Source organism: Schistocerca cancellata, chromosome 9 (genome assembly GCF_023864275.1).
Source record: "Schistocerca cancellata isolate TAMUIC-IGC-003103 chromosome 9, iqSchCanc2.1, whole genome shotgun sequence".
Lineage (NCBI taxonomy): Eukaryota > Metazoa > Arthropoda > Insecta > Orthoptera > Acrididae > Schistocerca > Schistocerca cancellata.
In genome coordinates, this window is record NC_064634.1 from 409,641,922 (window position 1) to 409,657,733 (window position 15,812).

Genomic DNA, 15,812 nt, shown 5'->3' on the forward strand with positions numbered 1-15,812 from the left:
AGAATCCTATAAGAGAGGATCAAAGAGCAACTAGAGGAAGAATTAGGTGAATGCCAAGGAGGCTTCAGACCTTGGAGAAGCTGTGCAGAACAGATCATCACTTTAAAATTAGCCATAGCATATTAAAAGAAATGAAATAAACCTCTTGTAATAACCTTCGTGGACTTTAAAAATTGCATCAGACTGTATCCACAGACGTACAATGTTAAAAATCTTAAGAAATTTTGGGCTCCATACAGAATGAATCAAATTGATAGAACTCACCTTAATCAGCAGTGTCAAATATCACACCAATGTAACTTTTTACGTGCAAAATAATTAGGCACTGGAAAGATAAACTTTTTGACATCTGCTTTGTCTTCCTATTGTCTGCTGTTCTCAAAATGTCCAAAATTTCATATTTGAAGAAGACTGTTTTTAAAGTCAAGTTTCATACCTATGCCACCTTTTTTACACAAAATAGGTAGGCCCTGAAGGGCTGAACTTTTTGACACTTCATTTCTGTAGTTAAAAGCAACTGTTTGTCATATGTTACAGTTTTCCCTCAAATCACTAATTAGGTTTTTGGGTCAGTCCAAATGAAGTGGTCCAATAAAAGTTGGTTGCTTGGCCATTTTTAAATATTTTAATTTTTTTATGTGTGATTACCCTATAATTGAGAAGTTCAAAACAGTTTTCTTTTTTTTTAAATGTTTCCTTAATTGTTTATGAATTTTTGAAATTTGAAAATTTTCATTATTTTTAAAGTTTGGGGTTAGTTATCTCAAATGGGATTGAATATAAAAATATGATTTTTGCACAGTTTGCACACCTATGTAATAGCAACGTACTGTAAAAATTTCAACATTGATATCTGACTGTGAACAAAGATATAAATTTTTGGAAATGAGGAGATAATTCACATTACTCTACAACTGATCTTATGGCTGTTGCCTGTTCGTGTGTGATGTTTGCGGGATATAATCAATTATTGTTGAAGAAAGGTACTGAATTACATACAAAAAGTGGAAACATCACTGAAATTAACATTTATTTTATTTTGACATACTTAAAATAAATATTTTCAATTAACATCCTTCGAGATGTGACTGTTCCAAAACCTGGTGCTGAATGTTAAGAACACTTATTTCTTCATACAGCTTCTGTGATATAGAATAAGACCTCCCAGTTGCTGTGGTAAGTTCAAGCACTGAAAGTTTCCTTGAAACATTTATCATTGGTATCCAATCTTTGTCACTGGTAGATTTCTTGGATGATGATCTTGGACCAGCATGGTGGTAAAAATGCACAAAAACATCATTGTTTTCCAAACTTATTCTTTCAACCTCTGCAAGCCACCACTGCCCATCATACACACATGCCACTATGTCATTCAACGTTAAAGACGGAGATGTAATTTTACTGACACAATTATCTTCATAAATTTCGGTTTCTGTTGTTACATACATTGAACTAAGTTTTCTGCAATGCCAAGGAATTTGTGGAAATTCCTTGTTCGTTTTATTGCTATACAGTTTTCAAATCTGGTTTGAGGTGCTGTTTTCAGATACAGAACCACTTCTTCTTTCTTGATCAGAAAATAGGTAATGACTTTGATATTATCCTTGCAAAAGACATACATGTCCTATACTGTGAGAATTTGGTAAGTGGTTGGTCTTTGTAGGCTGGCTTTACTTACTTCAAATTCTGTTGTACCTCCTACTCCATAATATGCATTTTTACCATGGCAAGATGCAAAAAAGTGCCATTCAGCCTCCAACCCAAAGTCTACTTTTTGGTTGCGCAGATTTGAAAAATTCTTTTTGCTCTTATACTGACTCCCACTTCCATTTGAAAAGTATATCAGCTTCTCAACCTTGGGAAATTTTCTTTATGTAATTTATTACGTAGTTTTGAAACACATATACAGCCAAAGTGTTGTGCTTAGAATGCAAATTGAAGATCTGCAAACTTCATCTTTCTCATTTTTAAAGTAGAGAATAAATGGATGCACTGTTGCCTGTTCATTGATCCAGTGATGCCCTTGTATTGCATCCTGAATCACAAATATAAAATTTTCTGCAAAATCAGTTAGCACTATGCATTCAGTTTCATGAAGTTGTGCTTTTTTGTCCTTCAAAAACTTACTTCGGATTTTAGGAACATAGTGGTAACTTGAGTTTTTGTAAGTTATCAATTAAATATTCCAAGTACTCTTCCTGAGATTTAACCATTGTTATCATTTCTGCCCTGTCAGTTGTGACCCACTGTTTGAACGTAATACTGTCTGGCATTTCTTCATCATATTTGTGACACAATTCAATAACGGTTTCCTTACCGTGGCATTTATTACACAAACTCATCATTCAGTCATAACTGTTACTGCCACAGACCATTAAATCTAGTAAATCTTTGAAGTTAAGATCACCTGCAATCATCAGTTTGACATTTTGATGATATAAACAAACACATATGGAGTGTGTCCCTGAGTATCCATCCAAAATACACCACTTATGGCGGAGGTCACAAAATTTTGACCTCCAAATTTTGCATTCAGGGTGAGAATTTTTGAAAGCTACATAAAGTTCATTTAAATTTGACAGCACTAGTTGTTTCTGCTTTGTTACATTAACTCCATTTATAACAACTCTTTTTGCTATCTTTGCAACCTGGGCATATTCTACTGTTTTTATCATCTTCCAAAAAACTACTGGATTTTTAAAATTGTTTTTTCACTTACACCTACTTCTTTCTTCTTTCCTAAAACTGGAAGAATGCCTTGCTCTTTCACTAATTTTCAATTTAGTTTAACCAAAAGATGAGAAATGTTGAATTCTAGAACTATTTTTTCTCTTGACCATGAGTCAGGTAGCTAACTTAACATTTTAACTTTTTCCTCTTTAGATGTCACTGAACATTTAATTTTTAATTTCTCTATTAAGCTCAAATATTCAGTGTCAGATGATGCTGGTGGTAGGTTTTCTTCCTCTTAGAAATAATGTTGGTATCTGTATTATTAAAACATGATTCCAAGTCTTTTCTAATTTTGTCTGAAATTTGTTGTACCTTATTTTCAATAGCTGCTTTTCTTTTTCTGCTACTTAATTTTATTATTTTTGAAGCAGGAGATACATCTAACTTAGAACAAGCAAAATCCAATATGCTAACAGCTTCCTCATTAGGAATGTAAATGTCATTAACAAGGTTACATGATTCTGGTTCTGTATTCTCGACAAATAGTTTGAGTAACAATTTGGGCACAGAGAATTTCTGGGAATCACATTATGTTTCACTTGGGAAGCTGTTTCACTCTGATATAACAAGGACAAATGTTCAGGTTTTATTTCCCTCAAACCTTTAGTAATAGGCATTTTATGAACTTTAAGTGGATCACAGCACTTTCTTCCAAAAATACTTCAGAATATATTTCTTCTCTTGATACTCACACACTGATGTTACAGAAGAACTTACTCGAAATTTAAACAAAGTTTGTTTAACTTCATCAAAGTCATTGGCATTTTTCAAATTTTTGGAAACTGAACCGTAAACTGTTTGTGACACACATCACTTGCTATCTGTTCTTCCATGTTATTGCATTCCAGTTAATCTCTCAAAATTAATTACAAATTACACACAGAACAAAGCACATAACACATTCTACACTCTGGATGAAGTATGTACATCCTCTCTAATAGAGGTTTCAGAACAGACTGACTACAACAATGCTACACCCAGCAATAATATACTTCTACACTGCCACACCAGCAATAATGTACTTATTTATTGACAATAAACCTAAAGGTAAATTAGCATTTTTATTGCCATAGAACAAAAGCGAAAGCTCCTATTGTTTAATATTGCATTATTAAAAATAAATAAACTAAATGAATATTGGGTGATAGTGTTAACTAAATACGTGTCACAATTAAATTTTATTACAATGAAACAATAAACCATTTAAATAGGCAACAGCTATAAGATTAGTTGTAGAGTAATGTGAATTATTTCCTCCTTTTCAAAGTTTTATATCTTTATTCACAGTCAGATATCAATGTTGAAATTTTCACGTTACGTTGCTATCATATAGGTGTACAAACTGTGCAAAAATCATATTGTTATATTCAGTCCCACGTGAAATAACTAACCCCAAGCTTTACGAAAAATGAAAATTTTCAAATTTCAAAAATTCATAAAATATTAAGAAAACATTTGTAAGTGTTCTTGCTCTATATGAGGCTAGTAGTGTATGATATCTAACTATAGGGAAAAATACTCTCATAAATCACTCCTTGTTTGTTATTTTTGGGCCTAAAAAGTGTATTTTTGAAAATTTGGATACCAAACTTTGTAGGTCATTTTGACAGGTTATTTTTGAATTCAGGGTATTTTGTGTAATAGACAATGTTGTAGTGAACACTTTTCTAAAAACAATAATGTCAATTGCAATGTTGTAACTCAACAGAGTGCAGAGATATTCAAATTTTCACTAATGTCTCCAGACTGAAAAATCGTCGGCCACCTACATATAAAAGTGGTTTCCGTCCAGTAAAGGTGCAAGATAAATTATTTTAAAAAACTGTTCTGAACTTCTCGAATATAGGACAATCACATATTAAAAAAATTAAAATATTTAAAAATGGTCAAGCAACCATTACTGGACCACTTCATATGGATTGACCCTTTTCTTCATTACTATGACTATTTTAAAGCCACTACATATTCTTTTTCCGAAATTAGACCTCACACTGATCAATTTTATACCCAATTTGTCCTTTTCCCTAGCTGTATTTGGCTATGAGTATTCAGACAAAAGCCCATTGTGTTATTTATATGGAGTCTTGTTTTCATTATGCTCAAATATTTGAGCAACAAGAGTGATGAAATGTAGTCTAATTAAATTAGGTGATGCTAATAGAATATTAGGAAATGAAACATTAAAGGTAGTGGCATTAGATTGTCAAAATCCTGAGCGAGTTGAAGAACCCTGCCCATAATGCTCCAAATGTTCTCAATTGGGGAGAGATCGGGTGACTTTGTGGCCAAGATAGGGAGACAAGCGGTAAAAACTCTCACCATGTGTGGATGGGCCTTATGTTGGTGAAATGTCAACCCAGGATGCCCTGCCATGACGGACAACAATAGGCATATAATATTGTCAATGTGCTGCTATGAAATGAGATGGTACCGCAAAAGGTAACTCCTGGTTGTTTGGCCATGTGGCAGGTGACAGTCAGGTCAGTATCTTACCGTTGTCTGGGGCGTATCCACACGCACCTTCATTCATCGTAGAGCTCAGTTCAAAGCAGGACTTATCACTGAAAACAATTCTATTCCAGGCCGAATGTGCCCAACGCCACTGCAAACAGGCCTGTTGGTTTCAGAGGTCAATGGTACTCAGTGCAAGGGGCGCTGTGGGCTCAGCCCCCTTTCTGTGAGCCACTTATTAATGGTCTTTGTGGTCACTGAAACACTATTTGCACATCGGATTGATGATAGTGATGAATTTGGGGGTCCGAGTGCCTCTCTGATGATTGTTGTGTCTGTCGTTTCTCTAGGTCGACTACTTCCTTCTGAACGCTGTCACCCATAACTGCCAATATTGTCGAATAGTGGCATCGTTCCTATTCAAATGTCGAGTGATTCACTGATTTCTCCAAGCAGCTTCTTTGAACCCAACTACACGTCCTCTCTCAAATGCTGACATCTCCCTTCCTCTCTTTGCACACACAGGTGTGTGTGTGTGGGGGGGGGGGGGTTAGTAGAGATATACTTCCCATAGCTTCTTTTTAGTTCTAACTCACTGTTTTTGGTTTTTTCAATTATGATCCAGTTGTTTAATTTTTTTACCCTGTTATATTGTGACTTCATTGCTTTCACAACATTTACTTAGCATTTCCATAGTCTGAGTGTAGGTAATATCGTTATTAATGATATAAATAAAATAGAAACAAACATTCCACACGGGAAAAATATATTAAAAACAAAGATTCCATGACTTACCAAACGGGAAAGCGCTGGTAGATAGACACAATAAAAAAACACACAAAATTTCAAGCTTTCGCAACCAACAGTTGCTTCGTCAGGAAAGAGGGAAGGAGAGGGAAAGACAAAAGGATGTGGGTTTTAAGGGAGAGGCTAAGGAGTCATTCCAATCCCGGTACCCTCTCCCTTAAAACGCACATCCTTTCGTCTTTCCCTCTCCTTCCCTCTTTCCTGAAGAAGCAACCGTTGGTTGCGAAAGCTTGAAATTTTGTGTGTGTGTTTTTTTATTGTGTCTATCTACCAGTGCTTTCCCGTCTGGTAAGTCATGGAATCTTTGTTTTTAATATATTTTTCCCATGTGGAATGTTTATAATATAATATCGTTATTAGTTTCTTCTCCATTTTATGCTTGTTCCAGAATATTCACAATCATTTCCACTATTCTGAATGAAATATTATCAGGCTTTAGTGACATCCAAGGATTGATTTCCTGCATGAATCACAACAGTGCTGGCATGACATGCTTAAGCCAATATCTTGATGCACCCACAGCCTGTTGCATCTTCCAATTGCAAAAATGTTACGAAGGTTAGAGAAAATACAAAGATTTTTTTATCTTAAACTTCCTCCTGTCTTTTCTGTCTGAGGCTATGAAATATGTTTTGAATCCAATTGAAAATTTTCTTATTATCTTTTGATCATAAAAATATGTTTTTCTTTATAGAATTCCTCTGAAAACTGAACATCTCATTTTTCTCTGTCACACATCGCTAGTGCACATCTAGCTATGGTGAAAAGGCATATAACATATGCACATATGATTCCTTCACTAACTTAATGTGAGGCTTCATTTATAAATTGGGCATTGACTTTCAAACCTGAATGATTCCTCTCCATCTCTTGAAAAGAGGAGCTAGAGAGAGATAGAGAGAGAGGCAAGTTTGGTAGAACAAGGCTCCAAAGTCTTAATGAAAATTTTGAATATGTTGCATACTGTTTATTGATGTCAGCATATTTATCAACTGAAAAAACAATTTCAACAGTCTGTCACCCTCAAGCATACGTTGCAAGAGAGCAAGGAGGACTCGGGAAAGGGAGGGGGGTGGGGGTGGTAGAATGTTGATGGAAAAAGACTCGACATCCTTTAATAATTTTTTTTAATTTGTTGAATACTGTTTACGGATGTCACAATACTTATTAATTGCAACCGTAATTTCAGCTATTATTCTTTTTCAAGTATATTTTGGAATACATTAGCAATACAACTGTGCAAAGTTTACAAATCCCATTTCATGGTGGCAGAAACACCTATTACTGATGTAAGAAAAAACATGACGTCCAAAATCTTGGGTTGCATTACAAAATACAGATTTCCAGTGGCTTGTATTTCAAACCCAGCTGTCCTATACCTGTAATTAAGCAAATAAACAAAATGTCACAAGAGACATAGTTCAGTCATCATGTTTGCTTTTCCAATGGTAAATAAGTATTTCTGCCAACATGAATCAAGAATCCAGCAATTTACTTCATTTGTAATATTGCTAATATACATTAATGTATAATGTATTTACCACAACATTAAACCTTCGATCACAACTACAAATATAAAATGAATTTTTTTGTAAGTTAAGCTTCAGAAAAATGCATGCAGCCAAATTTATTTTTTTATTTAGTCTCCTGAATGGGAAACACATTTTTCCCAGTGGATAGACAATTTCTTGGTCCTGTTTTCATGAAACAAACATGGCTTTGACAGCAACCAGCTGCACACGAAACATTTCATCAATGCCATCATCACCAAATCTGTCTCATCCAACTGCTTCCTTTAGTGGTCCAAACAAATGAAAACTGCAGAGCAGTAAGTCTGACCTGTACAGAAGGTATTCTAGTGTGGTCCAGAACAATACCTGAATGTTTTGTGAAGTTTAGGCAGATGTGTGGGTTGGAACATTCTCATGAAGCACGATCCCATCCCAGATTGGAAATGTGCAGCTTATCAAGAACATTTAACATGTTCAAAAACTAGGTAAGTGGCTGAAAATTGTTGATAGGTTCCACAAAAGAATACAGAAGGTTCAGCTCAACACCTAACTTGGTTAAAATCTCTGATATAATCTAAATCAACTTTAATAATTATGTGAACTTCTGGAGAAACTTCGTACTTTGTAAGCCTCAAGTATTTGTGGCCAGTAATAATAGTGTCACAGAGCACATAGCAATCACAGTACAGGATACACACAAATAATTTTCCCTTATATTTTGCCTCCTTGTCTAGCCTTCAGAATGGGTTCTATGTTTGTTAAAAAGATCTTTAACATACCTTCAGCGGACATAAAGTGAAATATTGTCAAATTTTAAGACATGTCTTGATAATCTGTCATAGAAATAATTTGACTGTCTAGGGTCAAGTGTTGAAAACTCGCATTTTCAATGTAACAAATAATAAAACTTCCTAGCAGATTAAAACTGTGTGCCCGACCGAGACTCGAACTCGGGACCTTTGCGTTTCGCAGGCAAGTGCTGTACCATCTGAGCTACCGAAGCACGACTCACGCCCAGTCCTCACAGCTTTACTTCTGCCAGTATCTCGTCTCCTGGTAACAAATAATAGTTTTTACTGTCAGTAGCCCCATAATCTTACAGATGCAGGTAAATGTGGTTTATGGGAAAAAGATATTACAGGAAAGAAAGGAAGAAAGAGGAACTCAGGGAGGGGGAAGACAACTGCATTTGTTAAGAGATGAAAAATGCAAGAGTATCACAGAGAACAGGCTCTTCAGTGGCATACATGAAATACAGGTAGTGAGGACAAAATAGATTGTAGACTGCTTTAGCAAAGATTCATTTTTTATGATTGAGAAAAAATTACTGTCAGTATGTGAAATATTTCCACTTAAAACTTAGAGAAAAAAAGACTGTGTGAAAATAAAGTTTGTAAAGAAATAGAACAGTAAATATAGATGTTAGCAACACCTAAAAAAAAAAAAAAAATGTTTTGAGTATTAATTTTAAAAAAGGTGGTACAGTAACATGAAACAAATGGAAAAGAGGGCAGGGTTGGGGAGGCTGAAGCGAAATGACTGTGTAAACCCAGAGCCATTAACCCTCGAGCATGTGCACCACATTTTCATTAGTTGAGCAGGCGCACCGGATATTTTGTGCTGCAGTACATCATTAACATAACACAGTCTTAAACTTTGGGAAAGTGATATTTATTTTGTAAATATTGTTACTGACCATTTTAATACAAAGTGTTTTGACTAAGGTTTACTTACTTTATTTTTTCAGCATTGTACATGCCCCTTACAATTTAAGCCTTATGAATGGAATCCACTGTTTAAAAAAGGGCTTACTCATTACTGTTGTAAGTGCAAGCAACTGTCACATGTTTCTTATAAACAAACTTTTAGCATATATCACATGTAATTGTTATTGATACATCTTTTCTCGGCCACAAATTACACACCTCTCACGTTTCTTGTTTGCTGATTTTTGGGAAGCAGATGGACATATGTCTTTCTTCCTCAAGGGTTCTAGATATTTAATCAAGAAAACCGAAATGTTACCGGGCAGACACGTTATTTTGGATCTTTCAGTCAATGGGGCTTCATCAGTGCCATTGATAAATTTTCAAAAAAATTCTTCGTACATAATGTGGTTTTTAGATTTGAGGAATACAAAATCTGTGCATTTATTTCTGATACATTCACGAGAGAGAAAAGACACACATTGGCCATTGTCTTTTATGCACGAGGCATTGTACACATTACATAATTGATCCACGATGTCAACTCTCCTTTTTTCATGTTGTAGTCCATTATTATTTCAGGCATATTTGTCTTATCATCAAGGTTTGATAGTTCTCGCATCATTGATAACAGTATCACTGATTTGTTTTTCTTTGGTACATATGATGTGAGAACTATGTCTTTTTGAAATCTAAAGATTGAATGCCCAATTTTTCATATTTTACTTGCCTGAAATTCGTCAGGTATTTCTCCTTTGTCCTTCTTCAGCGTGCCAATATAAGTCAGCTGCTTCTTTAGGAAAAATGTCGCCAAAGGGTAAATGGTGTATCAGTTGTCAAATGTGGTGTTTCTATTGCAACTTTCGATGTTAGGAACAGGTGCATTCCTATGTTGCCTGGCTTGTTTGAGATCAGATATGGGCCATCCTCTTGTTTCTTGCAGTATACTTTCTAATTACTTGTAAAAAATGTTTTTGAGTCTGACATAACAAAAGACCTTGACTGTGTATTTTGCAGGCTTATTTAGGATATAAAAAAATCTCTATGAAACTGCAACATCAACAGAAAGCCTCCAGTTTCTCATAATTAGTCACAAAGGGCCCGAGGTTGTACAAATTTTCTGCAGTTGAGAACAAGCAGCTGCAAGAAAGGATGAATAGCAGCTAGTTTGTATGTTTTTCTTCTTTCAGCTTGTGTGTCCTTGTGATCAAATCACATACAGCGGAGTAAAAACAAAAATCTCTTGTAATAACTTATACGTGCTTTTAGAACTTGCATTCCTGTTATATCTGAGTGCCATAGCTCGAGTATGTTAGTGTGATGCTCTTTCTTTATTCCAGTCGGATATAAACATCCCAGTAAAGCAAGTATGTCAGTTCCTATATAGATATGTGTCAGTGACCGTATTACCTATCATGCTGTTGTCTATTATTTTTTGAAAAGCAGAAATTTCAGTACTCAGGTCATCTGCATTGCTTCTAGGACCAGGAAACACTTTCACTACATTCTTATTTCTAACTTTACTCTGGTTAAGTATTCCATTCCTCTCCACCTTGTAAAGTCATCTCCGCCAATAAAAAATTCCACATTTTCACTCAAATCACTGTTGTCAACTTCAATAACAGACGATATGTCTTGTTCAGAATCACTGTCATGCTCACTTTCTAGCATTACTTCCACCTCCTCGTCTGATTCCCCACTGCCACTGCTGCACAGTTCATGATCTGACATATCCGACAACTCCAGCAGAATTTTGACTATTTCTTCGGGCACCATTTTTCTGAATAAGTAACAGAATAATTAGTTTTTTCAAAGCACTGATCTGATATAAATATGCATGTTTTCACATATGTACCAAATACGTATTTACTTGAGGACAAGGCACAAGGGATTCTTTCTACACCAGTAGCGCTCTGCCAACAGATTCACAGAACAATAGGCACACAGAAAGTGACAGAGTGAAACTAACTACAACAGATTGTAGTAGAGACAACAACAGAGGAATAGCTAGTGCGCCAGTAATCTCTGACAGAAAGCAGTGTTGCCACTAACAGAAAACTAAACATGGTGCAGTCTATATCAACAGAACGCCTGCTCAAGAGTTTAAAAAAAAATGGTTCAAATGGCTCTGAGCACTATGGAACTCAACATCTTAGGTCATAAGTCCCCTAGAACTTAGAACTACTTAAACCTAACTAACCTAAGGACATCACACACACCCATGCCCGAGGCAGGATTCGAACCTGCGACCGTAGCAGTCCCGCGGTTCCGGACTGCAGCACCAGAACCGCTAGACCACCGCGGCCGGCTCAAGAGTTAAAAAGATGCAACATGTAGCTGAGGAGGAGGTGATGCATGACAGGAAAGCTCAAGAATCAGTGATTTGTATGATTAACGAGGAATTGTTATAAGCAAATGGGAGAAGCAAAGTTACTGTTATCATCTACAGACTTCTGAAACACAAATAATGAAAGAAGGTATTCACATTAACCATAACACTTAGTCTATTGGATTCGCCATTTTCTCAGCCTCAAAGACATATTATTTGTATGTTGTGCTCTTATATGATACTCTTCACATTGCCATGAACCCTTAGATCACATAAATTATTCTCAGTTTTTAGCTGCATCATTTGAATTCAAATGAAAGTTTTCATCACAATTGTCATCAGGAATTATATCTGCTGACTGACAGAAGTGACAAGGTATGGTTATGTTCATGAAGTAGCGAACTCTAGAATCTTCCAGAGATGCTCTGTATTCCGTCATGTGTGGGAAGGCAAGTCCAGCAGAAAGTGGCAGGTCTGCCCCACCGTGGAACCACATAATGTCACAACTTGTGAGGGGCCAGTGCCTTCTGAAGCAGCACTGGCTCCTCATGCTTGTTGAAATTATGCCATCCTGCAGCAGGCCAGATCTGTCACGCAGTAATGGACCCTACTTCCCATGTATATGTAAATCTGTCCCACCTTCGGGAGATTCTGAACTTTTGTATTTTGTACCTGTGAGGAGCCTTTACCATTCTCAGCAAAGAAAGGTTGTAACTTCTGTTGGTGATCGTGATAGCTGTTGGAAACCTGTGAGTTTTAACTCAGTTGGTATGAGTTGAAAACTTTGGTATGGATTTGTCCTCATACTTCAAATACCTTACAATCATGCCTATTGCGTATTATTCCACCCATTAATTTTATTCTGAAATTTTCAAGCATTCTTTATACTTTTTAGTTGGCAGTGTTTAAATTTCATCTTTCATGCATTTGTCTTGCCCTCCAGCTCTTACTTTTCTTTTTATCAGGTCATTGTTTGTGATCGCTGTTGGACCTGGATTTAGGAAGTACCTAAACCAGTCTTGATAATGGAAAGCTACAGACCAGCACCAAGCAAAACTGATTGGACTCCTAATTAGACATATTATTCTTCTGCAAAACATTTTCGAGGACAAGATCATATGTAAGAAAATGAGGGGACAACCTAGAACATCCTATTTAAAAAATACGAGCAGAGAGATGGGATGTTCTACATACATGAACATGAAGAGGACTGCTGAAGAGAGGAAGCTATGGCTAAAGAGGCAGGGCTTAGCCTCTTGAAAGAAGAAGAAGAAGAAGAAGAATAGGGGGGTTACCTGTGTCTCCTGTTTGGCTTTATTACTTGTTCCTTTGGGACTGAATGCTGGTTGCTAAAATAGCCATAATCACTCTGATACCTTCTCCTTCCTTTATTTCATAAATCCTGTATTTTTTTATTTCCATCTAGTAGTGCTAAGAACAAGAAAGTGCACTCCTCCAGAATACTGGTCATTCAATTTAATAATATTTATTGTTATGTCAAACTTCCTCTGTTGTGTGAAGGTGACCTTTCTTCATCCACACTTGAAAGTTTTGTTGCGTTGGTGTGTGTAGAGAGAATAAATTATTGGACAGACATTCTGTGCTGACACACCGTGTGGTTCACAGTTTCCTTACCACAACCTGCGAGACGGGGTCGACGCAGGAGAAGGCCTGGCCGCCGCCCTAATCGTGAACGACACGCTGGATTGGAAGGAAACTTTAGGCCACAGGAAGGCGGTAGTAGTGGAGGTGTGGCAGCTGGGGCTACCACTGCAACAACAGCAAAGGCTGCGAGCCAGACACAGCAGCAGGTGCAGTCTGTGGTAACAGACACACAGCCTGTCAAAGGTAAAATATGTACCTGTAGGTAATAATGCTTCTCTTATAACATATTTATTACTTTACATGTTGCCTCCATACAGAGAGAAGTACATTTTATGGAGCAATGTTTTATGTTGTGGCCATAATGCAAGTACTCTTTTTTTTAAAATGTATGAGGAAGGATCTGAGGAAACTTGGTAGCCAATTTAAGGTCTGTGGCCTCATTATTAGTGAGCAGTGCACCTTAGTTTTATTAAATGGTGTTAAAATAGCAATGTTAAACCTGATAAGAGAACTACTGAATCTCCCAACTAAAAGCAATAACTAGTAAAGCACAAAACTTACTCTCTGAAGCAGAACACTAAATCGTTATTTCTGTCAAGAAAGTTACTTACAATGCAGGATGCAAACCAAAATTGATGTATGGGCTGAAGCAACCAAAAATTTATTTACTGTCATTTAATACAACTCACAATTTCTTTATTATTTATTTAGCTTACAACTAGTATCACACCACACACCAAAAAATTATAAATATATGTAATACACAGAAAAAGGCATAATTACAAGTTAATTCAACTTCGAGTATTAACAAAGCACAGAAACTCACAAATATATATTCAACTGCTAAATGTATTGAATTGATATCTTTGTTGCCATGAGTCACAGCTGGGCACTATTAATTCCTATTTGTACACTGAGTCAGTATATCTTCCATGATTTGTCCTTGTTCTCTTTATCACAGATCAGATCTTGCGGTGCTCTCCAAAACCTGGTGGCCTGAACAAGATGACAGGCACCTTAAGCTGTTCTGGGGTAGCATTGTTGTGCCATATTTTTGTCCATTATTCTGTTGTTGTTACTACGTTGCTTATCAGAAATTTTGCATCTTGTAGATGCGTGTGACGGGAGCAGAGTCTGTTTGTATTGAGTGCAGGAATATCCTCATGTACAGGGAGATGAGAATCACCAGTTATTTTTGCGAACTCTTGCTTCAAGCAGAGTCTCGCCATAAAAATGGGGGAGCTACATGACTGACAATGGGTAACCAGAAAGCTGGAGTGTTTGTGATTATGCTTTGATGATGCACATATTCTGATTGAATTGCATGTCAACAAGTCTGATGTATGCGCTGTCGATCTGGACTGCAGCAAAGTATTCTGCCACAGGATCCATCAATCCAAGAGCAGAAGTTGTTAGTGTTGGAGCTGAAAAGCCCACTTCATACAACAAAGTATCTACAAGATGTTATTTCTTGTCTTTATCTTAGTGCAATTTTACAGCAAGTGCTCTTTAAAGATGAGTGTCCTACAAGAGTGACGCCTAGATAACATAGAAAGGTAGAAACTGGTGACTTCTGTTTTGGCGTCCTTGGCTGTAATCTCCAGTTGTAGAAGTGTTTTCCGACAGTTTGTGTGCCTTTGGTCTTGACAGACTCAGTGACTCCCAGGTCTTTGTAGCTCACAGTTTGTCCCCAGTCATCGGACCATCCAAATTACCTTGATGTCTTAGACATGTCTGCTATATACAACAAAAACAGAAAAGGGGATAGCACTGATTCTTGTGGAAAGCCATTATTAAGACCTGTTCAATGGCTCATGTGACTGCCCATTAGAACTTAGTAGTTTTCATTGCTTAATGTAGCACTGATGAAATTTCCAGTGGTATGACTCATAAAAGTTTAGAATATTACCCCTTCCCTCCACACAGTATCATGTCACTGTTGGATCTATAAACAAATTTGAGGTCATTTGTTTGTTTCAATATTCCACTTTAGTAAAAAGTTGTTATTGAGAAAACATTGTTGGTGCAGCTGTGGTTCAGATACAATCCTGCCTTTTCAGCTGACAGGTTTTGAAAAAATTTGTGACTGATTCTATTACACAGTATTCTTTCCAAAAGTTTGTATACTGTGCTAAGGAAAGCAGTGGGTTTGTAGCTTTGCCATTTGTTATTTGGTTGACCTTGTTTTATGATGGCTATAATTTTCCTCTTTTTCAAATCGTGTGCCATGTTACCAGTTTGGAGAACATCAATAAAGAATGCCGTTAGCCTTTCTTACACACTTCCTTACGTACTTCCCACTGTGGATTAGGAATTCTGAATGGATGCTATAATGTATCATTTAAATATACAATGCCTACTTAGGTTGATGTCTAAAATTATGGAATTAATCCTAACAAATGCTTTAAAAAAAAAAAGAACTGGAATGAGACACAAACTTTCACTTTTATAGAATATAAAATTTGCTGTGCCTTGAACATAAATGTTCCGTATCTAAGAATAGTTATGGAGATAGTACATTACTTATATTATATTGTAGAGACCTATTCATTAAAGGTGTATTTGTAGATGAAGTCTCATGGCTTCTATATTACACTATTTGAGTTATTTTTGAGAGCATTAGTGGAGTTGCTATTCCAAAAATCATTTCTGAGTGGTATACAAAAGTTA

General features: G+C 36.3%; 1 protein-coding gene across 2 annotated transcripts in view; it reads left to right on the forward strand.

Annotated features, from left to right (window-relative positions):
* The window catches only part of LOC126100999 (peregrin), a 248,793-nt gene that overhangs the window by 160,342 nt on the left and 72,639 nt on the right, over positions 1-15,812 (forward strand). For both annotated transcript variants that reach the window (XM_049911665.1, XM_049911666.1), the window contains exon 16: positions 13,164-13,385. In XM_049911665.1, coding sequence (XP_049767622.1) covers positions 13,164-13,385 — 222 coding nt within the window. The remainder of the gene's footprint in view (positions 1-13,163; positions 13,386-15,812) is intronic.